Below are 26,536 nucleotides of genomic sequence, written 5' to 3' on the forward strand. Positions count from 1 at the left end.
GTGCAGGGAAAGGATCCTGGCAGGGTTATCTATTAGCTAGAACAGGGGTCGGCAACGTTTGGCACAAGGCTCGCCAGGGTAAGCATCCTGACGGGCCGGGCCAGTTTATTTACCTGCTGACGCGGCAGGTTTGGCCGATCACAGCCCCCACTCGCCGCGGTTCGCCGTCCCGGGCCAATGGGGGCAGCGAGAAGCGGCGCGGGCAAGTGATGTGCTGGCCGTGGCTTCTCGCCGCCCCCACCGGCCCGGGACGACGAACCGTGGCGAGTGGGGGCCGCGATCGGCCGAACCTGCCGCGTTGCCAACCCCTGAGCTAGAGGAAGCTGCATTGCTGGGCACAATTAAAACTAGAGTGGACCCTGCACTAATAAATGTGGGGTAAGGTGCAACCTTGCATCTGTGGGGAGCATACTGGAGGGCCTAACTGGTCTTCTGTGTTTCTAGGCTTCTCTGATCATTGTCTACAGAGATTTGAATAATTTTCATCTTGCCTATTTGGCGTTATCCCAACTCTTTTATTTCACAAAATAATCAGAACACAACCTAATCTCTCTTCTTCAGTATAATTTACTGTTTCTTATGGAACATGCATAATACCTGTCAAATTATCATTAAAAATAATAGCAACAATGCTATGCAGTCTTGCAGACTGTTCTGTTGCTTTTTGGAATTTTGTTGCAGTCCAGATACTATAAAGATGGGCACACTAGAAAAGCCTTGATAGATAGTATTTTATTTATATTATGGTAGCACTCAGTGTACAAAGTATTGCCTCTGCACATACAAGGCGGCATGGTCTCTGCCTTGAAGGGCTCACAATGTGTTGGGCTTCATGCCTAACATTTTAAGTCATATGCCTCCAGGGCTGGCTCCAGCTTTTTTGCCGCCCCAAGCGGCGAAGAGAGGGGAAAAAAAAAAAAAAAATCCGCGATCAGCGGCACTTCGGCGGCTGCTCTACCGTGCTACTTCATTCTTCGGCGGCAATTTGGCGGCTGGTCCTTCTCTCTGAGAGGGACTGATGGATCCGCCGCCGAAGACCTGGACGCGCCGCCCCCTTCCCTGGGCCGCCCCAAACACCAGCTTGCTGCGCTGGTGCCTGGAGCCGGCCCTGTATGCCACTGACTGCCTTGTTGTAGGGAAATGGTTGTGAAACTCTCCTGGTCCAGTCAAGGTGGTTGCAGCTATATTTCACCTTTGCTAATTAGGAGAGAGTTTGTCCCTGAATTTCCCACTAACTACATTTCCTAAATAAATAGTGGGAATCTGAATTAAATCAGGCATTCCAAGGTGTTCCTCTCATTGATTCTAATAAACAATTTTCAAACAAACCAGATAGCAAACAGTTGGAATCCCAGTAGCCTGAATAACCCAAACTCTTATTTTCTGTACATTTCCATTACAGGATAACAGTCTCGGGGATAAAATGTTGAACACCTATGTTGTGAGTGCCAGCATTGAAAATGTATCAATTCACCACCTCAGTGAGCCAGTGAATATTATCCTACAGCATATAAAACCAAATAGGGTACGGCATTTTTATTTAATCACAGGCCTCTTCAATTAAAATCAATTTCATCTCTGTTCATCCTTAAAATAGGATTACCTGTCTTGTTGTCCACTTGAAACGTTCTTCCTACTGAACTAATCTTTGCAGGTCAACGGCAAGACTAACAGTTCAAACAGATTTCAGGCTGTCTGTTTAATTCACACAAATTACCTAAGCATGTATTCCCTTCGCAAATCTCTAGCTGGCAGAAAGGGGCACTCCCTCTTTTACCTTGATTTCAGGGAAATCAACAGAAGTTGATTCACCCCACCCCCAATGCCTATTAATTGAAACTATAATTCAGCACTTAGATAGTGCAAAGGAACAGCAACACAAACACAAAAATGCTACACCCAGTCTGGGTGCTGGCATGCAGAAATAAGACTTGATCTGCAGAAGTGCAAGAAGTGGCCCACAGTATACTGATTGTACTTTTCAATTATTAAGCCCTTGGCTAAAATTTTGTTGTGTCCTTTTGTTACAAAGAGCACATGAAAACACACACAGTTTCAGAGAGGAGCCTGCTTTTTATTGCCGATCGTATTAATCAGAAACAACTTTTTGGAGTATTGTAAGGGCAGAAAGGCAGAGGAAAGCACTTTGTTTCTTCTTACATCCTTCAGGCGCTACCTAGAAATACTGCATATTAACATTTAGGGTGAAATTCACCCCTCCTTCTGCACAAAGCTTTGGTAATAATACTTATATTGTGCTTTCCATCCATACCTCTCCATGGACTTCCCAAGGGTGGGTGGGTACTTGACACTTCCCATCACTTGACAGATGGAAAGCTGAGACACAGAATAGGTAGGTGACCTGCCACAGCAAGTGCGTGACCAAGCTGGTCTACTGGTCCAGGTCCTGTTGTGCCGCTGTAAGGTCCCTAGTGTAGACATAGCCTAACTCTTACAGAATAAGATAAACATACTGATGGGAGGTTGGGATGATCTAGGAAACTGGTAATGGGAAAACCACTGATCTCTAGGATGCCCCTTCTAATCTAGCCCAGGTCGGCAGTAAAAGTTGTTACCACCTGAGAGCTTTTGGATGGCACATGTGAAATTGCTGGTACTCTTAAGTCCAGCTCTCAGTGGACAGGAGTTTGCACATCCCAAAAACCACCTGTACATTTGGTAACCTTGCTCATGGTCTCAGCAGAGACCCAGGTGTGAATGAGAACAGACTGAACTCCACTTCTATTTCTAGATGGGATACTTAAGTCAGACTTGAGACACATTAACAGGGCAACATGGAGGAAGCTTGCACTCCAACTGGCCATGTAGCTGTTGTTGAACCAAGCAGAAGTCTTTGCCAAACCCAGTTTTTGCCCCTCAGAGTGGAAAACAAATTAGGATTGATCACTTCTCATATAGTCAGAGTTAAAGAGCAGACATTAAAGGGAGTGTACAGCAATGTCACAGCACTCATTTTCCTTTCTTTCAGAACAAATCTACAGAGCACTGTGTGTTTTGGGACTTTATGAAGAACAGTAAGTACTATTTACAAGGGCGCCATATTTTAGCCATCACCATCCTGATGATGCCCTTGGCTACCTAATGTGGCGTCACAAATGCTGATGTCTGTAGTTCAGGTCAAATGCATCCAGGATAGGTGCTTCTTACTGAAGTCTACACCAGTGGGCACATGCCATCCCAGGTCTCATGGCCTGGCGTGGCCCACAGACACGCTTCCTCAGTTTCTCTGAGTTCCCCAAGAATAATCCAATCACAGCCAAACTCTTTGAAACAATAGTTTCTCCTCTTCTAGGGTCTAACTTATTCAATATCATTTAGCATTCACAAACATTCACTTCTGCACACCCCTCAGGGTGAGGCTTGCACAGTCCACCTTCCTAGGACTGTGGCTTTATGTTCTGGCCTCCCCAGTCCATAACTCACCACTCAAACCTAGTCCCTTCCTGGGACTGTGGTTCATAGACTTCTTTTCCCCAGCAGCTTCTTTCAGTAACTCCCTTCCCGAGGGACTGTGACAGGCATCTGCCTTTTCCAGACTCTTTTTACCCAATCCTCTCCTTTATCAGAGGCCTAATTGAGTTATGTTACCCATTTTCTGCACCTGGGGAGACAGGTTATGCTTGTCACAGATGGGCTGGGTTCCATCTTCCCTCAAGGGGCCAGCCATTCTATGACAACCAATATAGTCAGTGTTATAACTGAGGGGTGGTCATCTAGCAGTACTTGTAATGAGGCATCAACACAAATGGTGAAAAGTAAAACTAAGCTAAAAGCAGAGTAAAAGTAAATCTAAAACTAAATTTAACTAAGAATAACATTGATTTGATCAATTTAAGCTTCAAATGTTTAATAAGTAGGTATGATGAGCAGACATGAATAATAAACCCCCTCTGGGCAGGCTAGGCACAAGATTGGGAGTCAGGATATAGATACTGTAGTAATCACTGTATTATAAATGCATAAGACCAACAGACCTGGGTTTTCTGTTCCTGATTCTGACACTCATCCACTTGTAAAATGGGGATAACAATTTCCTCCCTCACAGTAGTGTTGTGAGACCTAATTCATTAATGGTTGTTAAGGAACAATAAGATATTCAGCTAGAAAGTGCTTTAGACACACACAGTATTATTATAATCATCTTCACCTGGGACATGCAAGTGACCAGGACTCATTCAGTGGAGTATGGTTAGCATAAGGAGGTGCTGTTCATAGCTCTAGCTCATTAAACAGGAATGGGGTTGGACAGGTTATCCTTATTGAAAATGCTACCGAAGGTTGCTGAGTATTCATGTTGGGGCTAATTCTGCACTGGTGCAAATCAGGAGTAACTGTTGACTGCAATGTAGCTACACAGGTATAATACTAGGGTCAGTGGAGAATCAGAGCTGGTGTAGGCTCAAACCACAAAATTTGGATTAGGATTCTGAATTTGCAGGAGTGTCTGGATCCAAGGTTTTGGTTTGGCCCATTATAAATAAAGGGGCCTGTCATGGAATTTGGATCAGGGTTCAAATCTGAAAGTTCTCAGAACTCATGGGTGACAGGATCCAGGATTTGGGGTTAGCCCATCTTATTTGTGTTCTGATTTTAATGTGGACCAGCAGTATAACTAACACTTTCTGGTAAGATAAAACAGCTCCCAGTAACAAAAGTACTTCCCTCCCCAAACCCATGAAATGCTCACGGGAAGGACTAGCTGATCTCCTAGTTAGAAATGGCAGAAAATCACTGTCGATGTACTTAAATCTATTGAGTGTGTCAGGATGGAGCTAACAAAAAATTAGAGTTAGGTTATGTCTAGGGTGACCAGATGTCTCATTTTTAAAGGGACAGTCCTGTTTTTTGGGACTTTTTCTTATATAGGCACCTGTTACCCCCCACCTCCCATCCCGTTTTTTCACAGCTGCAATCTGGTCACCCTAGCTATGTCAACACCGGACCTGTGTCGCCGTAAGGTCTCTTATGTAGCTGGCTATGCCGAAAGGAGAGAGCTCTCCTCCCAACGAGTGATATAGGTTATCCACACCAGCCCTTTTGTCAGTGAAGCTTCTGTCAGTCAGGGGGGTGGTTTTTTTATACCCGACCAACAAAAGTGCTAGTGTAGACATAACCTTGTACTGCAAACAATACTAAAAGAGCTCCAAAATGCTTCAGAAGGGGGAGGGGTTGCTTCATGTCAGTCTCCAGTGAGCCCCTTCAGCCATTCATCTCTATCTGGAAGGGTAGGCTGGTACAAAATAGGGCCCTTGAAGGGGGGGGGGGGGCAAATAAAGGGGAGATTGGGAGTTCCGGGGAGATCACTTCTTTCCCCCTAAGAAGTTTTACATATCATGGTTTTGCAATAAAAGATCAACATTCTTCTCAGAGTTACCCCATTAAGTTAATGGTGTCATTCTAGTGTAGCTGAGCATGGAATTTGGCCCACACTTTCTGCAGATTCAGGAAGACACCAGTGTACTGATTTACAATCAGCTCGCATTTGGGAGCTAATGCTAGAAATTTCTTCTTCTTTTAACTGATAGTTTAGATTCTGAATATGTGATACCAGCCACATAAATAGTTATAAATAAGTCACACCAGGAGAGATCTGGTCTCCAAGGAGAATGTTTGACTCCCCAGACCTAAACTGTTCCTCCCCACCTTTCAAATACTTACCGTGTCCCCACCTCCTTAGATGTAATCTAGCCAACCTCTCTCTCTCACTATAAATATGTAGTACTAGAAATATTTCTTCATTCCCCAAGTTTCAGCCGTACAAGTTTAGAGATTCTAATCTCCAACAGCAATTCAAACGTGTTCTTGTGTGAAATCTCATCCATGTGTGCTGTTAGCTGACCCTGCGATCTGTACTAACTTGAGCTCATAATCACACCTCCTGCATTTTTCAGAGCTATAAATTACTGGATATGACTAACTAGTTAAAAATCCCTTTCTGTATTGTACAGATGGACTGGGTGGCTGGAATACATCAGGGTGTGAAGTGAAACACAGAAATATGTATTACACAATCTGTCATTGTAACCATCTTACCCATTTTGGAGTGTTGCTGGTAAGTACTCCATGAATCATCTCCGGAAGACACTGATGGCACTACACCAAGTCATCACTGGACTTGTGGGAGACATCTTAGTTTCAAATTAGCTTTTAGAGAGCGAACTGTATTTTGCTGGAAGTAATACACCTCTACCCCGATATAACGCGACCCAATATAACACGAATTTGGATATAACGCGGTAAAGCAGTGCTCGGGGGGGTGGGGTGGGGGGAACTTCGCACTCCAGCGGATCAAAGCAAGTTCGATATAATGCGGTTTCACCTATAACGCAGTAAGATTTTTTTGGCTCCAAGGACAGCATTATATCGGGGTAGAGGTGTACTAATAAAGAAAGCAAATAAAAGTAATTTTTAAATTAAAAAAGAAACTGAAGTCCAATTGCACACTCAGTACAAATTCATTTCACACCAGTTGTCATTGCATCTTAGTTTTCATTGCATCTTTACAATTTTCCCTAATGAATATTACTGCATTAGCTGTTGTATTGGGTTGTATGGTAATGTTAGTTAGCTGCCAACAGCAACTAATGGTGTTCAGTTTCCCTGAGAGTGTCACTAATTAAACTCTCTTAATCTAAAAATGTATCAGCATTATCATCTATTATTTACATAGCACCAAAAGTGTGTTAAGTACTTTAACAAAATTCCTGCCCCAAAAACCTTAATATCAAAACAGACCATGTACAAATGAAGGACTGAAAATGGTTGCAACAAAAAGCGAAGTGATTGGGGAATTCTGAATAAACTAGGCAGCAGATACTAGCAGAATATCCTCACCCTGACATAGGAGAACCTGCATGGGGGAAAACACGTGGTCCATTTCCCTTTGGTATGTGCAATGTAAACACAAATACACACCTGTGATTAAACTAACTGGCCCCTAGAGGTCATCATTACTCTCCTCAAATATAGATGCAAGAGCCCTATCTGGTAGTAAAAATGTTACTTCTACAAGAAGAAAATTTGAATGTTGTAGATTTCATGCAGCTTGTTGTATTTCTAAATCAGGGATTGGCAACCTTTGGCACAAGGCCTGCCAGGGTAAGCACCCTGGCGGGCCGGGCTGGTTTGTTTACCTGCCGCGTCCGCAGGTTCGGCTGATCGCGGCTCCCACTGGCCGCGGTTCGCTGCTCCAGGCCAATGGGGGCTGCGGGAAGCGGCCGCCAGCACATCCCTTGGCCCGCGCCGCTTCCTGCCACCCCCATTAGCCTGGAGCAGCGAACCGGGGCCAGTGGGAGCTGCGATCGGTCAAACCTGCAGACGCGGAAGGTAAACAAACTGACCCGGCCCGCCAGAGTGCTTACCCTGGTGGGCCGCGTGCCAAAGGTTGCCAATCCCTGTTCTAAATAAAATAAGTCGGACTGAACCAAATTGTAAACTCACTGTTGTCCATTGCCATTCCGGTTACAGACACTGTGGGAACTGTTTTGACTGCATGATGTCTACAATTCTCAGTACAAAAGAAAACAAATTACTCTTGCTTGGTTCAAAAGTCACATATAAAGCATATAGCTGCAGGTTATGGCAGGCAACAAGATTCATGTCATAAACATCATTGGGAACTAATATATGGGAGTGAGGCCCATTTTACTGAGTGTTTTTCACAGCCTGGCTCTTGAAAGTACTTTTGACTTGGTGAATCCTCCCACACTTCAAAGCATCTGGCATATGTCTCCATTCCCCACTTTCAACAACCCCCATTTTAACAAACGAGAGTTTCTTCTACAAAATGCGTGTCCATTAAATATTTTTTGCTGTATTACTTTAAAAGCTGCATCGAAGTCTGAGGGGCAATGAGAATGATGCTTTTGCAACTTCTTGGCAATTAAATACTGGATATTTTCCCTGTCTTTGGTATTTCATTACATTCTAAAATGAGTCGTTTGTAAAAATAATAAAAACATTTAGAAAAAAAAATGAATAGAAACTGCTCTCTTTCCCCAGTGTGAAAATGTAGGAGGCAATTGTATTTTTTCTGCATGACGTAGGCCAGTTATGAGTAATGACCAGAATTCTTTATATTTTGACCTAGGACTTAACCCGGAGAGAGACAGATGGTGTGAATCATCGCATATTAACTCTGATAACCTATGCAGGATGTGGAGCCTCTGCCCTGTGCTTGGGGGTAGTGCTGGTGATGCACCTAACTCTTGAGTAAGTTGAATCCTTTCTTTTATTGTTTTTTCCCCCATGCAGACGCAATAATGACCTCCACAGTCACTACAGGAGTTTTCAGTAACACTGATGCTAGATCAATCAGACACAAGAAGATGATGAAAGGATGATTTAAATATCATACAGTGGAAAAGTGGTGATATAAAATTTCATGCTTCAAGACATAAGACAACTTCCAACTAATGGAGATTAGGAAGCAATTTCCCCTATGAACATGTTATTCCAAAACTGCCTACTGCCGTGTTTCTTTCACCTTGCTCTGGAACATCTGGTACTGGCCACTCTTGGAGATATGATATGGGCTGTATTCAACCACTGTTTTTAAACCAATTTGGCAACTCTTGTGTTCCTAATATGCTGTCATTCTTCTTGCATCTGAATATGGTATCATGGCAAGAGGCTAGAATATCTTGTATGTTCAATGGTGGTCCCAATCTTTATATGCAGTGTTAAAGGAGGCAGAAAATAAAAGATCGTTCCTATTAAACACAGCCTTGAAATGTAGATCTCCTCTTGAAAGTGACAGGTAAAAATGGCACCTGTTATTTAGAGTCATATCTTCTTACTTGAATAACAAATATAAGTTTTTCCTACTTGTAATCCTTGTTTGCACTGTAATGCCAACACAGGTAAAAGAGAGGAAGTGGGTTATTCTTCACTTTGTGAAACATCCACAGAATTGTTTGCTAAATTCCAGTGAGTTGCTCAGATTTTACAGATGGCATAATCTGAAGACAACAGGGTTGCATAGATTAACCAAGAATCTAATTTGGCCTGCTGGTTATGGTGCATGACATGGAAAAAATATAGCATTTTCCAGAACCCAGAAGAGTTTGCAGGGCTTGCAACTAGAAAAGCCTCCTCTTTATTCTTAAACTAAACATATCCAGTATTTGGAAATCATTGAGATACAATAGTCATGGAATCCTACAATGATATTTGTAGAGACACTTCTCAGAGTAGAAGCTCACATTTACTCCAAAGTAAGATAGGAATCCACTTCTTTTTGAAAATTACAGGCCAGTAAGCACCTACAGCCTGAGATAGGCACTGACAAAGCTGAATAAAAGAAATAATTTTCCTTGATCAATACAGATTTTTAAATGTATGGGAAAAGTCTCCAATAATGTAGGGCCTTATGTTATCCTGAAAAAATGGTACGCACAGATTATGAGAACGTAAGAATGGCTATGTTGGGTCAGACAATGGTCCATCTAGCACTGTGTCCGCTCTTCTGACAGTGGCCAGTGCCAGATGCTTCAAAAGGAATGAACAGAACAGGGCAATCACCAGTGATCTATCCGCTGTCATCCAGTCCCAGCATCTGGCAGTCAGAGACCTAAGGAAATCCAGAGCATGGGGTTGCAGCTCTGACCATCTTGCTACTAGGTTCATCAATGGCTATCCTCCATGAGGGGTCCGACAGATTTACGATGAGGCCTTATTCTCAAAGGGCAACATAAAGGGCTCTGAGTGTAAATGTGTATCCGGTCTGCCAGGAAGGGGGATCACTCTGCCATTGCGGTGTCTTAGCCCTGATCTACACGGGGGGAGGGGGGGGAGGGGATCGATCTAAGTTACGCAACTTCAGCTATGTGAATAACGTAGCTGAAGTTGACGTACTTAGATCGACTTACCGTGGTGTCTTCACCGCGGTGAGTCGACTGCTGCCGCTCCCCCGTCAACTCTGCCTGCACCTCTTGCAGCGCTGGAGTACAGGAACTGACAGGAGAGCACTCGGGTCGATTTATCACCCCAATCAATCCCCGCTGGATCAATCGCTGCCCACCCATCCGGCGGGTAGTGTAGACATACCCTTAGAGTGCTGAAAAGATATTCAACGGGGTGGAATAGAAATACTCACATGTTTTGTGTATTTTGATGAACTAAAATACCAACTGAATGATGATGAAGCAAAGTTATGGAGAACTATAGGAGACTCTTTTGGAAAGAAGTGTTTGTCTACATGGGGACTCACAGGGAAGTTATTGTGAAATAGCTAGTGTGTAAATTTAAAGCATAATAGCTATTCCCCGCTAACTAGAGAGCTAGTGCACAATAGATCTTCAGCAATTGTTATTCCAGGCTCTTTCCACATGTAGAAAACCACAAGAATTAATTTAGACTGAAAAAAAGGTCATAATTGTATAGTAGCATTGTAGATTTTAGACCTCCATTTCTTCTTGCTTTTTCATTATTTTTTTATTTGTCTTTCTAATTTAAAAGTCTGTCTGCAATCCTTTCAGTTTCAAGGAGTTCCTTTCCATGTGTAGATTTTTCTCTTCACTGTGTTTTTGCTATTTTATTCTCCTCAATGTACATTTGTTTGTATATGTAAACCTCTCAAACAAAAGGTGAGCTGACACTTCTGGACTAGACACTATGGGCCAAATTACCAGAAAAGTGCACATGCAGTTGCAGTTACTATAACTACTTGCAAACTAGCTGTTTTTGTGCACAGAAGTACCTATTTAAGCATCTAAACAACTATCCTTTGCTTAGCATTTGAAAATATTCTTTTGGTGTGCATAATCACAATAACAGAGCATGCATTTTTGTGTGCACTTTAATGTACATACACACCTGAAAATCTGGTCTTGTACTTCTTACCTGCTCACAGTTATAAGGAATAAAATGGCAATGCAGGATATACTTACTATTTGATGGGTGGTAAGAGGTGATAACTCCTCATAACCACCTAAACAGGTTCATGTTCTTTCCCCATAGAAAGATTAAAAAGTAAATCTTTTTAAATTTGTAAAGAGGAAGGATGGTGTTGTGTTTAAGACACTGGAATAGGACTCAGGAGACCTGGACACAATAGGGAGCTCAGGGCAAGTCACTAAATCTCTCTGTGGCTTAGTTCCCCCATCTGTACAACAGAGCTATTTATACAGTCCTTCTCCGATCCTTTGTCTGTCTTGTGTTTAGGTTATAAATTCTTTGAGGCAAGGTGTGTCTTTTACTCTGTGTTTCTATAGTGCCAGCGCAATGTGGCTCTAATCTCAGGAGGGGTCTTTAGGTGCTATCATAATACAAATAATAATATTGTATTGAGTAAAACATGGGCTATGGCTGTAAGACAATGAAGTTCTTTGTCTTTTCCACTCACTGCAGTCATGCCAATTGTAGAATGCTCCCCAGAACATGGATAATATATATTCTCAGCCTTTGCAGAATGGAAACAGCAGGGAATTGAATTCTATGTTATTGGAATAAATTAGTGTGTAGGGTATGCCCTGATGTTAGATACTAGGGGAGTGTTTTTAATTAAAAACAAGTTTTTATGAAGCTTAGTTATAAGTCACTTAGGCTATTGAATACACATTTTCATTACCTCCTGCTAGAGAACAAAATGTGATAACCTTTCATTAATTGGCAGCAAGTGCAACTGCACAATGACAATATTGGAAAAATTCATTTCTTTTCACTTTTATTTTAGCAAGCTTCGCAGAGATTATCCTTCAAAAATCCTGCTAAATCTCTGCACTGCACTGCTGATGCTAAACCTGGTATTCCTGGTCAATTCCTGGCTGTCGTCATTTAACAACCATGGCCTGTGTATCACAGTGGCTGTGTTCCTTCATTATTTTCTGCTTGCAGCCTTCACATGGATGGGCCTGGAATCGCTTCACATGTACTTTGCTTTCATCAAAGTCTTCAGTCTATACATTCCAAACTATATACTGAAATTCTGCATTGCTGGGTGGGGTAAGTAAGCAGCTTGTCTCTCTTGATATCTGTGCTTGGTACACTGCTCTAATGTAGGCTTTCCTCATGTGAAAATGCACTGCACCCGTACAGGAAAGATTCCTTAGCCCAGACAGGTCCTGCTGACAGCTACTCCTGGACATGGGAGTGTAGCAGATAGTCCTTGCCGCTCCTTTTCTGCACACGCATACGGGCATGTGGCTCTGTACTGTGCCTGCAAGGCAGTATCTTCATGGGTCGGCATCACCCAGCCCTGCTTTGCTGGAGCAAGACTGTTATTGGACCCCTCCATGGATATACAAAGAGAGAGGGGACTTAATGAGCTTCTTTCCCAACCTCTTGTGCGCCTGCACAGGGATCACTCACAATGAGGGGTCCTAGTGATTCTATGCATGCCAGCTGCCTGAATGAAGGCAGCATGGGGGCAGAACCATGGCCCGTCTCCATCCTGTGGCCAGGTAGAGGGGGATCACTCTCTCCATCTCCAAGGACAGTGTCCTGTAGCTGCCACTCCAACATGCACTTCCAGGGAGCCCTGTGAGTGAATGCTGGGTCTCACTCAGAATATTTTTGGGGGACTCTGGCAGCAGCATGGCCCCATCCCTCCAAACAACTGGGCACCAAAGGCATCATGTAGCCATTAGTAGGGAAGACTGGCAGAAAGGGGCTAACAAGCAGGTTTGCATTAAAAAAGGGCAGAATTTGATGCAATGATTGTAGTTCTGTTGAGCTGCCTGGATAGTTGCTAAACTTAGTGACTATTTTTAAATACCACATGTACATCACCATCTCGTCATTAGATTTTGCACACAACTACGCTGATTATTACCCTTACAAGAACTCTTGTTTAGGCACAGCTCTTAGCAGTGGTGATGTCTGTAACAACCCTTCTGGCAAACAACAAAAACAGGAGCTGAAAGGAACATGGTAAACAGGAAAGGAGTGGCACTGAAGACTTGTGAACAAGTACTGTTTGAAAAATGTCAACCTCATTAGACTGTTACACAGGGTGCTACTACAAATTTGTCTTTTGCCATTCTATGATGTTTCTAATAATTAGTAAGGGTTGTGTCTGAGCTATTATTTTAGCAGAGTGGATCCCTTCTGGAGATGTTTGAGAACTCAAACATTTTGCAAACAAAGACATTTTATGCCTACTCATCTGCAGTTTACATAAATAAATAAAGGGACAATCCTGCTCTGCTGCACATGATTTCAGCAGAGCCTTCAGGTGTGTTATTGAGAAGAGACCTTGACCTACACATCTGTATCATTGCTGTAATTATTAATCATGGACTCTCACACCCAGAAGAGATTAGGAGATTGGATGTCTCCCACTTCCAGATTTCCATTTTTTTTTTTTTGGCTTAAAATCTCTCTCTCTCTCTCTTATCTCCCCTGCTATTAGGGATACCAGCTGTTGTAGTTGCTACTCTCCTCATTATAAATGTGGACTTTTATGGCAACGGATCAGTTTCTAAAAACCGGAACTCATTCACTTTTTTGTAAGTATATTTGAAGGAATTGGTCCAACATCTTGTCTCCTTTTATTTCTTCTAGTTCATGCTAATCTCCTTCTCTTTACTTTGCCACTTTGAGTGTCAATTCCTCTTTCTTTGTGGAGAATCTCTTTGCTTCTGGAACACATTAACATAGTCTCATAGACTCTTAAGGCCAGAAAAGACCATCATGACCATGTAGTCTGCCCTTCTGCGCATTGCAGGCTGAGGTCACAGAACCTCACCCACCCACTCCTGTAATAGAGGACCCTTAACTTTTGGCTGAATTACCGAAGTCCTCAAATCATGATTTAAAGACTTCAAGTTACAGAGAATCCACCATTTGCACTAGTTGAAACCTGGAAATGACTCTTGCCCCATGCTGCAGAGGAAGGCAAAACAACCCTATGATCTCTGCCAATCTGACACAGAGAAAAATCCTTCCCGACCCAAAATATAGTGATCAGCTGGATTTGAGTATGTCAGCATGACCCGACAGCCAGACACTTGGGAAAGAATTCTCTGTAGTAACTCAGAGTCCTCCCCGTCTAGTATCCCATCGCCTGCCATTGGGGGTTTTTGCTACTAGCAGTTGCAGATTGCCTACAATGGCATGTAGCCAGTCTCATCATACCATCCCCTCCATAAACTTGTCAAGATCAGTCTTGAAGCCAATTAGGTTTTTTGTCCCCAGTTGTCCTCTTGGAAGGCTGATTGGAGTAAATCAAGACATCAAACATATTCCATGTGTTCAGTGAAATCTCTATAAAAATAATTTGGTCTGGTGTTCCACATGCTTATGTTAATTCCCCAGGTTTTTGAACTTTTCTCATTCCTGTATCTCCTTTGTCATTATCAAACCTCTCGTAATTTTGAATTCTTCAGTTAGATCACATCAACCTTTCTACTTTTCCAGTGAGAATAAGCTACTCTTTTAGCCTTTCTTCTGAAATAGTGTTTACATCAGGAATACTCCCACTTGCTTTTTGCCATGCTCTATCTAGGACGGTACCATTCCAGTAATAATAAATTGTGTATTTACAAGCTGACCAGATGGGGGCAGCCCATAGCTATGGCATCTCATGATCAGAACAGGGAGGGAATTATGTATCAGAGGCACTATTACTACCACACTGGAGCAAGGGGGAAGCAGGAATCTGCTACTGACACATCATCTGAGGAAATTCTAACCAATGCCCATCCACGTGCTGTATTGATAACAGAATAGCTCCCTAATTAGTTATTTTCAACTTTCTATGTTCTTCCCCTTTCCTGTAGTTGCTGGATTCAAGATGATGTTGTCTTTTACATCTCCGTTGTCGCCTATTTCTGCTTAATATTTCTGATTAACATAATGATGTTCATCAATGTTCTTCTTCAAATTCGTATCGTGAAATCAAAGCAGCAAATAAAATCCAAGAACTGGAAGCAGGGCTTTCTCCATGATCTGCGGAGCACGGTCAGCCTGACATTCTTACTCGGCTTAACCTGGGGTTTTGCCTTTTTTGCCTGGGGATCAGCAAGGATTTTTTTCTTGTATGTCTTCACCATTTGTAACACACTGCAAGGTAACTTCTGTATGAGATGCTGATAGCAATATGGTGTATTTTTATCAGTTTATGGGTGTGATATATAAATACATTCAGATTGTCATCTTACCAACCCAAACTGGGGTGGTTAAGTAGTTTTGTTTGTATCATTTGGAAGTTTGGAGAGTTTAATAATAAAAATCCTTTTGAGTTAGTGAGATATCATCCTGAACTTTATATATCACTGCCACAATTCAATACTAGTATGTAAGGACTTGTGGTAATGCCTTTGAAATACAGGTCCCAATCTATGCCCTTTTCAGGGACACAGACACAATCCATTTCATCTGGGCATAGAAATGCATGCTTGGATTTTGCAGTGACTAGCAGATTGCCAAGAATGTCTGCCCTAATATCAAATCAGACGGGGACTCTTTTAGTAATCTGTTAACTCATGGGCATTAAGGAAGAGAAGAAGAGCCCTCAATAAGTTCTGTGCTAATATAATATAGGCTGTGGATCTGCCTCTCTCAAAGATTCATAGACTTTAAGGCCAGAAGGTACCATCATGATCATCTAGTCTGACTTCCTGCACATCGTAGGCCAGAGAACCTCACACATCCACTTCTGCAATAGGCCCATAACCTCTGGCTGAGTTACTAAGTCCTCAAATCTTGATTTAAAGACTTCAAGTTACAGAGAATCAGCCATTTACTCTAGTTCAAACAAGCAAGTGCCCCATGCTGCAGAGGGTCTCTGCCAGTCTGACTTGAGGGAAAATTCCTTCACAACCCTAAATACAGAGAATCAGTTAGACCTTGAACATGTGGGCAAGGCCCACTAGCCAAACTCTGTGCTGTATATGATATGTCTGTGATTGAAGAGAGCATGAAAGCTTCAGAAATGAGGCAGGAGGCTGGGGAATCAATATGAAAAATACTGATTTTGTGTTCCTTCTTCTTTTAGGGCTTTTTATCTTTGTATATCATTGCCTGATGAAAGAGACAGTGAGGAAGCAGTGCCAAGTGCACTTTTGCTGGGGGAAGTTTCGGCTCAATAATTATTCTGGTAAGACACTTAGGTTTATTGTTTTGCTTGACTCATTTTTAAGCTATTAATGGCATAAGAATTAAAATGGAAATGCTTTTGTGTCACAAAAGTACTGCTCCTATTCTGGCATTTAAGATTGAGTAAGCTACAGTGAAGGATCAATTGCAGTATATTTTTACCTAATAATTTCTCCTAAAATATCTGAATTGACTTGAATATGAAAGTGCTTAGTGTTGCTGTCTTTATATACTGCACTTCTGTGGCACTTGCCATCGAAGGTTCTCAAAATGCTTTACAAATACACCCCTTACAAGGCCTGCCACTGATGTCACATCCATTCTACACCAGAAAGGTGAGGTGTCCCAATGTACAGGTTTTCCACAATTCCCTTGCTACAGTGGAAAAGTGTTAGGTTTTAACGTTCCTCCATGAATTCTTCATAGATTGGACCTTGATTAATAGAGTCAATAGCTAATGTGGTGACGGGGTGACAGCATATAGATACAGGACAGATTTACAAAACAGCTTCAGCCTCACCTCTGAAACTGCAGCTGCAATGGTTTATTGCATGTACAGATGGTATTTTTATACAGAATTCAATAATTACAGCAAATGCAGTTTGCTTATACAAATCTGAAATTTTGAGCATGCAAAAATCTTCGGCATATTTTTAAAGGCTGTGTAATGGGGTCAGCACCACCTCTCACAAGTGCCCCTCTGGTCAGGTGCACGTGCTTGCAGTTTCTCAGTTTGTGATAATGGGGTGGTACCCACCACCTCTCACAAGCTCTCCCCTTGGTTAATGGCTTCTTTGGCAGGTCTTCAGTGGTTCAGCCTTCCAGAGAAGTCACACACACTGTCTGTAAGTGGAACAGAACAAACCTCTTCCAGGGGTTTACCCTCTTTTGACCCTACTCTGGGGCTGTACCCCCAGGGCTTCCTCCCTGGGGGCACTGATTTCCTGCAGCCCTCCCTGGGCTCCATCCCAGCAGCCAGCCAGGAGCTCCATCTTAGTTCCCCTGGACCCTGCCCAGACTGAGCTGTCTGTGGCTGTTCCTACGGTACTTTCAGCCAGCCAGGAACTCTCTCTTCCAGCTCCAGGCAGTAACTGACTGAATCGGTCTCTGCTGCTCCTTTTTATATGGCCCTCCTGGCCCCTGATTGGCCATTCCTGCAGCCCCTCTAATTGGCTGCTTCTGCTGCAGCCACTCTTAGCCGCTTGGAGGACTTCTCTTCTGCTCCTCTCTGGGACAGTGTGTGGTGAGGAGGCAGGAGTTGTAGACCAAGCTAGATGAGCAAGCATCTCAGAGAGGTGATTAGGAAAAAGCAGAAAGCCTACAAGGAGTGGAAGATGGGAGGGATCAGCAAGGAAAGCTACCTTATTGAGGTCAGAATGTGTAGAGATAAAGTGAGAAAAGCCAAAAGCCATGTAGAGTTGGACCTTGCAAAGGGAATTAAAACCAATAGTAAAAGATTCTATAGCCATGTAAATAAGAAGAAAACAAAGAAGGAAGAAGTGGGACCGCTAAACACTGAGGTTGGAGAGGCGGTTAAGGATAATCTAGGCATGGCCCAATATCTAAACAAATACGTTGCCTCAGTCTTTAATGAGACTAATGAGGTGCTCTGGGATAATGGTAGGGTGACAAATGGGAATGAGGATATGGAGGTAGATATTACCATATGCAAGGTAGAAGCCAAACTTGAACAGCTTAATGGGACTAAATCGGGGGGCACAGATCATCTTCATCCAAGAATATTAAAGGAACTGGCACATGAAATTGCAAGCCCATTAGCAAGAATTTTTAATGAATCTGTAAACTCAGGGGTTGTACCATATGATCGGAGAATTGCTAACACAGTTCCTATTTTTAAGAAAGGAAAAAAAAGTGATCCGGGTAACTACAGGCCTGTTAGTTTGACATCTGGAGTATGCAAGGTCTTGGAAAATTTTTTGAAGGAGAAAGTAGTTAAGGACATTGAGATCAATGGTAATTGGGACAAAATACAACATGGTTTTACAAAAGGTAGATCATGCCAAAACAACCTGATCTCCTTCTTTGAGAAGGTAACAGATTTTTAAGACAAAGGAAATGCAGTGGATCTAATTTACCTCAATTTCAGTAAGGCATTTGATACAGTTCCACATGAGGAATTATTAGCTAAACTGGAAAAGTTAGGGATCAATATGAAAACTGAAAGGTGGATAAGGAACCGGTTAAAGGGGAGACTACAACAGGTCATACTGAAAGGTGAACTGTCAGGCTGGAGGGAGGTTACTAGTGGAGTTCCTCAGGGATCAGTTTTGGGACCAATTTTATTTAATCTTTTTATTACTGACCTTGGCACAAAAAGTGGGAATGTGCTAATAAAGTTTGTGGATGACACAAAGCTGGGAGGTATTGCCAATACAGAGAAGGACCGGGATATCATACAGGAAGATCTGGATGACCTTGTAAACTGGAGTAAAAGTAATAGGATGACATTTAATAGTGAAAAGTGCAAGGTCATGCATTTAGGGATTAATAAAAGATCTGCTCCAGGAAGTATTTTGGGAAAGTTCTATAGCCTGTGTTATACAGGTCAAACTAGATGATCACAATGGTTCCTTCTGATCTTTCAATCTATGAAATTTTATTTCTCATTTTATTGAAATCTTTCTCAAGATTAATGTCACTTTTTTTTTTGTTTTTTTTTGGCTAGGCACAATGTAGCCTTGGGTGTGTGATTATATATTAACACTCAGAACATAGACAGATGTAATAGACATATTTGAAGATTTACAACAGGAGGGCTAACACACCGAAAGGAATAAAGGCAGAAGAGGAAAGTGTGTTGCAAATGTTCTTACATGCATCACAGTATATTATAAATAGTGTTTAAAAAAGAACACAGAGAGGAAATTTTATTTTATAGTTATGCAAATAATTCACCAAAGAGACAGTCTATGGAGGAGCGTCTAATGAAATATACCTAGAAGAACACAAGAAAGCAATGGGACAATTACATCTTTTGGGTTGCTTACACTTCAAAATCAGGTTTATCAACGCAAGATCATTTCTGTCTGCAATAAATGCCAACAAAACTCCAGCCCAGAGTGACCAAACTGTAATATATGTCTCCACCAGAGACCCACTCAGGAGAATTAGTATATATGTTATATAGTACTGGAAACATTTCCCCAATGTACAGAGATTGATTCCTGTGTAGTGTAGTTGTGAGTGTATTACACAGTACCTATTTCCAAACTCTGCTACCTCAGGAAACCACTCAGAGTGCCATGGAGTAATCAGCTGCATCTCATGATATAGTGACCTAACTAACTGCACCCAAAATATTATCTCTTATATGTCCTTTTATTCCCAAACTCACCACTCTATAATTTCAGATTGGAGCAGGGCAGGAACATCTGCTGGATATAAACCAAGAAATTTAGAGCATAAACTATCATCGCATTCTTTGAAATCAACCAAGTCTCTGAAGTCTAATGCAACAAGCTCAACTTCCAATGGTTCAGGCTCCTTACCGGAGACATCTTTGGATATGGACTTGAGAGCAGGTAAAAGGAAAGTAATGTGCACCTTTGGGGGAGGTTTAGGTTGGATATTAGGAAAAACTTTTTCACTAGGAGGGTGGTGAAGCACTGGAATGGGTTACCTAGGGAGGTGGTGGAATCTCCTTCCTTAGAGGTTTTTAAGGTCAGGCTTGACAAAGCCCTGGCTGGGATGATTTAGTTGGGGATTGGTCCTGCTTTGAGCAGGGGGTTGGACTAGATGACCTCCTGAGGTCCCTTCCAACCCTGATATTCTATGATTTTTATAAAATCAGAATGTAACAAGCCCAAGCTGTGGAAATAGAAAAATGTTGCTACTGTGTCTATGTCAGACTCAGACTTCAGGCTAGGGGTTCTGTTACAGCCAGCTTCTGCTAGGCACAGCAGAGTTGGAAGGTTACCAAAGAGCTGGCTATGGCTTCCTGAGTCTCTACTCAGACTTACCGCTAAGTACAGACGGGGGCTATTCTAATTTATGCCATCTGACAAGAGTCCTCAAGAAATTGCAGAAGTGAATTCTACTCTGGGTTCGCCCCCTTCCATTCCCAACACGTTACATATACTGGGGGTTGCACAGGAGTGAGCTTTGCCAGCTCTATGCCAATTAGGGGCATCTTCAACCCAAAAGAATCCCAGCAGGAGAGTTACACCTTAAAGGGGTCTGATTTTCAGAAAGTGCTAAGCACTCACACTCCAGAAAAGGAGTCTAACGTTTGGCATGCAAAATCATTCATCATTTTTGAAACAGGCCTACTTTCTTTCTCTCCCAAGGAAGTTAAAGCATAGTGATATTCTGTTCTCCCTCTTATTTGGAAAGGTTTGTTGTAATGAGAGCATTACATAGAAATCTGTATTTTTAAACATGTAAACAAGGGAATCAAACCATGGTTACTGAAAATGATCCTTTATTCATTTTGCCTAGCTGAGGTGCAATACAACCCGGGCTCTGTAACTCCATCTGCTTATCAGTGAAAACATCCTCGGGCAAGAAGAATATCACCTGTGGATATATAACTGCACAGTACACAGAAAACTAAGTTTTTGCAGTGATACCCAACCTATTTTTTTCTGCTTAGCTGAAGACTGTCTATTTTGTGGCCTGTACAAATAAATGTTTATCCTAGTATTTATTTAATTATAAAATAAGCATTCTGAAGATTGTTATAGGGCTAAAGTCCTGCTCATGCAACCCTTTTGGCTTCAAGGGGTTGCATTCCTGCACATGTGGGGAGAATTTGGCCCTCTCGTGTGTGTGGTGGTTGCAGTATCAAGCCCCTGATGTTAAGTCTTGATTTCATAATGGAATGCTGCTGAATGATGATGTATGTGACACAAAGATCCATTAATGATTTTTGTAACTGTCTGATTTAATTGTTAATTAGCATCAGCATATCAAACCATTTTCGGATCCAAAAGCTATACTTAACTTACAATTAATAAAATGCAGAACTGGTAAAAAACATAGGCTTGGAGTTTCCCAGTAAGAAGAGCATGAAACAATAACCCTGGATGTATAAAAATGTCTCATTTTTAGGGAGCGGCAAACCTTATGGATTGTGAGGCCATGTCTACACTATATACTTTGGTCGATGTAAGTTAGATCAGTGTAAAGCCGCTGCAGTTAGTATATTGCTCACACGCATGCTGAGACGTGAGTGGCAATTGCACTCTGGAAGCCTGCAATGCCAGATTGCTACTGGTCAGTGGAAAATCATTTTGGAGTTGGAAAATCCAGTGAGGGCTGTTGCCATGCAAGTGTGCAGGGCCATTAATCATCTCCTGTTATGCAGGACTGTCTTGGCAATGTGCATGGATGGACTTGGAGCTATGGGGTTTCTGACCTGTGTTGGGGTGCAGGGCCGCCCAGAGGATTCAGGGGGTCTGGGGTCTTCGGTGGCGGGTTCCAGGGCGGAAGGACCCCCCCGCAGCCGAATTGCCGCCGAAGACCCGGAGCGGAAGAGGCTCCGGGGGCTTGGGTCCCGCAAGAGTTTCCGGGGCCCCCAGAGCGAGTGAAGGACCCCGCTCCAGGGGCCCCGAAAAACTCTCGTGGGACAAATTGCCCCACTTGCCCCCCCCCCCCCCCCGGGCGGCCCTGTTGGGGTGACAACCAGCCCGCACATCCCTATTTGGCACCAGTCCATCTTGCCACAGAGTACATCAACAGAAAGGGCTATTTTGATATGATTATGCAAGTGTTGGTGGATCATGGGAGACGCTTCACGGATATCACGTGGGCTGTTAAGGGAAAGTGTATGACACTCGTATCTTTAAGAACACAGGACTGCGCTGACACTTGCAAGCAGGGACATTCTTTCCTGACCGATGGATTACTACTGGCAATGGTGAAATGCGAGTAGTGATCTTGGCTGGACCCAACGTACGCCTTGCTCATGAAACTATACACCAGCAACCTTGACAGAATCAAGAAAAGATGGCTTTGCAGGTGCAGAATGACAGCTGGGATGCTGGCATTGTTTACTCACAAGACTGGATTGAGAGAGAAAAATATCTCAATGGTTACAGCTGCCTGCTGTGTCCTACATGGTATCTGTGAGACAAAGGTAGAAAAGTTTCTGCTGGGGTGAAGGTGGAGCAGCTGTTTGGTGAGTTGGAACAGCCAGATACAGTGGACATTATGTGGCTGAGGGTGGCCTAGAGAAGCACCTTAACCACCAGCCCCAGTAATGTGGTATGGTAGAGCGTGCTCTGCCTGGCCCTGTAGTTTTGAGGGTGGTTAGGAACTGTGGAGTGCTTGGTGTACATGCAAGAATACCACACTATCTTTTAATGCACCTATGAATTCTGTGGTGCTTGCTGTACTTTATAATTATTACACTGTTTTTCACTGAACCTATGAATTCTATGGTCCTGTACAATTACAAGGAGTAGGTGCTTTGAGTGGCACTAGGCATTCTGCAGTACACGTTGTGAAGTAATAAAGATGAATTAATTTCCCCCCAAATAGACATCTATTGTGTACCAAAAACAGTGTAAAAGAAGAGTGTGCAATTAAAACACATACTTCTAAAATAAATGAACAGAACAGAACTTTGAAACTGGAAAGGCAGAAAACTTTCCTGTCCATTTCAGCCTCACATACACCTACAATGGATCTCACAGTGTATGAGATGCTGTCCTTACTGTCCTCGGGTGTGAAGAGGTAGGGGTTTAGGCAGGTGACCCCCTGATGCCACATGGAATGTTGAGAGCGGAGTGTAGGGAGGTGCTAAAATGGAGTTCTTCATGGATTTCAAAGAGAAACGAGACCATGATTGTTGGACCTGTAGTCAAAAAGAGTCTGCAGCATTTGTGTTTTCTGCCTGAGAAGCCTCATTATAACCCGGTGCAACTCCCTCTCCTTTTCCTGATGGGATTTTCTCCAGTCCGCTCTTTCCTCCTCCATGCTGTCTGCCATATTCACCCTCCAGGCCCTGTTCCAATGCAGCACTGGCTTGCGAGATCTCACTGAACATATCCTCCCTAGTTCTCTCCTTTCTCATCATTAGGGTGAGGTATTCTGTGGGTGTGGAGGTGGCATCTCTCAAGACCACAATGGTAAAACAGAAAAATGTATCATAGTATTTACAGTCACAATGAAAAGCAAAAGATAAGTTTCAGAATGCCCTTCTCTTATCCCTATAAAAGTTTAAAATAAGAAATGTTTATTGACACTTCTGCTTTGGAGTGCCTGCACAGCACCGCTCTCCAATCCCAGCCGTGGTGAGTATGGCCTCCCAAGAGCAGGAGGCCGGGGAGAGAGAATGGGGGAATGAGGAGGGAATTGTTCAGTTATAGGACTCAATAAAATTTTGGCCTGTTTCCATGAGTACAAGTACAGGGCAATGGCACTGAATACTGCGGTGGTGATTTTAGCGGATATCTCACTCCTGAGGGTAACAAAGGCACACACAGAGGGCAGCTGTAGCTGGCATCCCGAAGCCACGCAGCCCCATATGGCACTAGCCTGTTTCCTGGAATGGTGCCTGCTGAAGTCATTGTGGAATGGTGTGAAAAAGTGCCCTATTGTGGAGAAAGAAAGGTTGGCATTCCTAGAAGCCTTTGGGAGAGGACTGCAGTGTATCTCCATTAAAGTTTCACTGAGCTCTTTCAGAAGGATACAAGGGACATCCCTATATACATAAACAAACTGCTCTGCAAGCCCTGCCCTCCCCTCCCCTCCCTTCTCCCCATCTAATCCTACAGGGAAATGAAAAGCAGATAACACCTCTCCCTCTGTTCGTTATATCGCTACCTCTTCTCACACAAGTAAAACTATGAAAAGTCGATACCTGTGTCCCGTACCTTGGGGTTGATCCAGGCACCACCTTTACATTTAAAGACTGTAAGGAACAATACATGCATACACATCTTCCCCTTCACTGAGCTTGTCTACACTCAGCTGGTAGGACTGGCTAGACTGCGGTGGAGTCTCAAAAAGATCCTGGCTCGTGGCGTAGCTGGACTTCTCTCCCCGCCAAATCATGGTAGGGCTCTGTGTCTCGGGCTCCTCGGAGGTATCTATGGTGGTCTGCAGGGTGTTGGTGCTGTCTGCAGTTCACTGTAAAAGCAGCAGGTCTCTTGTTTGCCACCAGTTCGATCATTGGCATCTCTGGTCTTGTGGTACACCTGCTGTAGTACCTTCACTTTCACAGGGTACTTTTGCTGTTCCCTGTCATATCCTTTCACCTGCATCCCCTGTGCAAGCTTTTCATAGATGTCCACGTTTCTATCACTGGTCTGTAGCCGTGCCTGCACCGCCTTTTCCCCCCAGAGGCCCAGGAGATCCAACACCTCCTGTCTACTCCAGGCAGGGGTGTGTCTAGTGTGTGGAGCTGGCCTGGTCAGCTGTGCAGTTGTACACAACAAAGGAGAGCTGCTAGGTGTGCTTACTAAGCTGGCAAGCAGGAAAAGAAGCCACTTCAAAAATAAGTAGGGTTTTTAAAAGGCAGGTGGGCTTTCAGTTTCTGTGCCACCTGAGCAGTGGAGTTGACAACTGTGACCAGAGAAGTCATTGTTGGGCATTGTGGGACAGCTGCTGGAGGAATATTAGGGTTGACATAGGTCACACTCACACTGTGTCAACTTCAGTAGGTCGTCCACTGCACAACACTGTTTGAGGAGGTGGTATTACTGCATCACCATAATGGGACACTTACGCCAGCCAGAGACAAATCTGAATGTAGACACATGCACAAATAGGTCCACACAAGGCAACTTACATCAAACTAACTTTGTAACATAGACCAAGCTTCAAGTTTTATGGGCTCAAACTATTGTTTTGCTTCAGTGTGTACGCAATATACTACGTAGCACCTATCTCCATAAATTTAAACCCTTCTTTACAAAGTTTCTCTATTTAAAGGGAAGACTATGCTAACTTTTAGGGACTGCAGAACACCCCTAAAAACAAGGGTGAGACTAGAAAGTGGGCTCTGTGTAGCATATCATATATATTTTTCATTGGAAATGTTCTCTTCACCATCCTCACTCCCAATCTTTTCTCACATCCTCTCTTTTTGTCTGCCCTCTGTTCCATTTTTCACCCAATGAGTTTGACAGAAACTTTTTTTTTCAGTTTTTACAATATGATGGGGGCTAATTTAGCTACAACAAGTCAGGAAAAAGATCTTGGAGTCATCGTGGATAGTTCTCTGAGAATGTCCACACAGTGTGCAGAGGCGGTCAAAAAAGCAAACAGGATGTTAGGAATCATTAAAAAGGGGATAGAGAATAAGACTGAGAATATATTATTGCCCTTATATAAATCGATGGTATGCCCTCATCTCGAATACCGCGTACAGATGTGGTCTCCTCATCTCAAAAAAGATATACTGGCACTAGAAAAGGTTCAGAAAAGGGCAACTAAAATGATTAAGGGTTTGGAACGGGTCCCATAAGAGGAGAGATTAAAGAGGCTAGGACTCTTCAGCTTGGAAAAGAGGAGACTAAGGGTGGGTATGATAGAGGTATATAAAATCATGAGTGATGTGGAGAAAGTGGATAAGGAAAAGTTATTTACTTATTCCCATAATACAAGAACTAGGGGTCATCAAATGAAATTAATAGGCTGCAGGTTTAAAACAAATAAAAGGAAGTTCTTCTTCACGCAGCGCACAGTCAACTTGTGGAACTCCTTACCTGAGAAGGTTGTGAAGGCTAGGACTATAACAGAGTTTAAAAGAGAACTGGATAAATTCATGGTGGTTAAGTCCATTAATGGCTATTAGCCAGGACGGGTAAGGAATGGTGTCCCTAGCCTCTGTCTGACAGAGGATGGAGATGGATGGCAGGAGAGAGATCACTTGATCATTGCCTGTTAGGTTCACTCCCTCTGGGGCACCTGGCATTGGCCACTGTCGGTAGACAGGATACTGGGATAGATGGACCTTTGGTCTGACCCGGTACGGCCTTTCTTATGTTTATGTTCTTATGTTTTCTACAAGGAACATGTACACAACAATGTTCAGTTTGCAGTCAAACTTTTGAGCCACTTGGCCAATGTTTTTAAAGATGGGTGTCTAGTGTTAAGCATCTAAGTCAGTATTTATGCTCCTAAATCAGTGTCCTTCCTGATTTTTAAGGATGCTGAGCTGCTGAGAGCTTTGAGTGTTTCTTGCTTCTGGAAATCAGGCAGCTTTGATTTAGGAATCTAATTACAGATTGAGAGGACCCACTTGAGACACCCATGTTTGAAAATGTTCTCCAACATCTTCATGTGAAATTTGAAATCACGCAACGCTAAGTTTGCCCAACCCCAGTAGTCATCTACTGTATAATGAACATCCAAGTACATGGCACGGGCTTGAGTGATAAACAAGTTTTGTTTTTTACAGTAAAAAAATAAACGATTTTAATTTCTACCATTTCTAGAGCTGCCAAATGTTCTCTCTGGAGAAACATTTTGCTCTGAATTCACTAGGGGCTGAATGCCATCTTTTATT

The 26,536-nt window shown here is 42.9% G+C and overlaps 2 protein-coding genes across 2 annotated transcripts in view; both read left to right on the top strand.

The window, feature by feature from the left end:
- Positions 1–721, top strand: part of LOC117882878 (adhesion G-protein coupled receptor G4-like) — a 44,587-nt gene extending 43,866 nt beyond the window's left edge. Inside the window, exon 12 of the mRNA XM_034781743.1 lies at positions 682–721. Within this exon, the coding sequence (XP_034637634.1) occupies positions 682–721 (40 nt within the window). The remainder of the gene's footprint in view (positions 1–681) is intronic.
- A 686-nt stretch (positions 722–1,407) lies between these two features.
- Positions 1,408–21,110, top strand: LOC117883419 (adhesion G-protein coupled receptor G4-like). The gene is made up of 10 exons (XM_034782700.1): positions 1,408–1,525; positions 2,990–3,035; positions 5,970–6,073; positions 8,111–8,232; positions 11,696–11,964; positions 13,373–13,469; positions 14,742–15,031; positions 15,959–16,060; positions 19,431–19,601; positions 20,518–21,110. The coding sequence occupies exons 1-10, from the start codon at positions 1,424–1,426 to the stop codon at positions 20,565–20,567; spliced, it is 1,353 nt and encodes a 450-aa protein (XP_034638591.1). The 5' UTR covers positions 1,408–1,423; the 3' UTR covers positions 20,568–21,110.
- Positions 21,111–26,536: the final 5,426 nt, after the last annotated feature.

The sequence above is a fragment of the Trachemys scripta genome, chromosome 9, assembly GCF_013100865.1.
Source record: "Trachemys scripta elegans isolate TJP31775 chromosome 9, CAS_Tse_1.0, whole genome shotgun sequence".
In the NCBI taxonomy this organism is placed as follows: Eukaryota; Metazoa; Chordata; order Testudines; family Emydidae; genus Trachemys; species Trachemys scripta.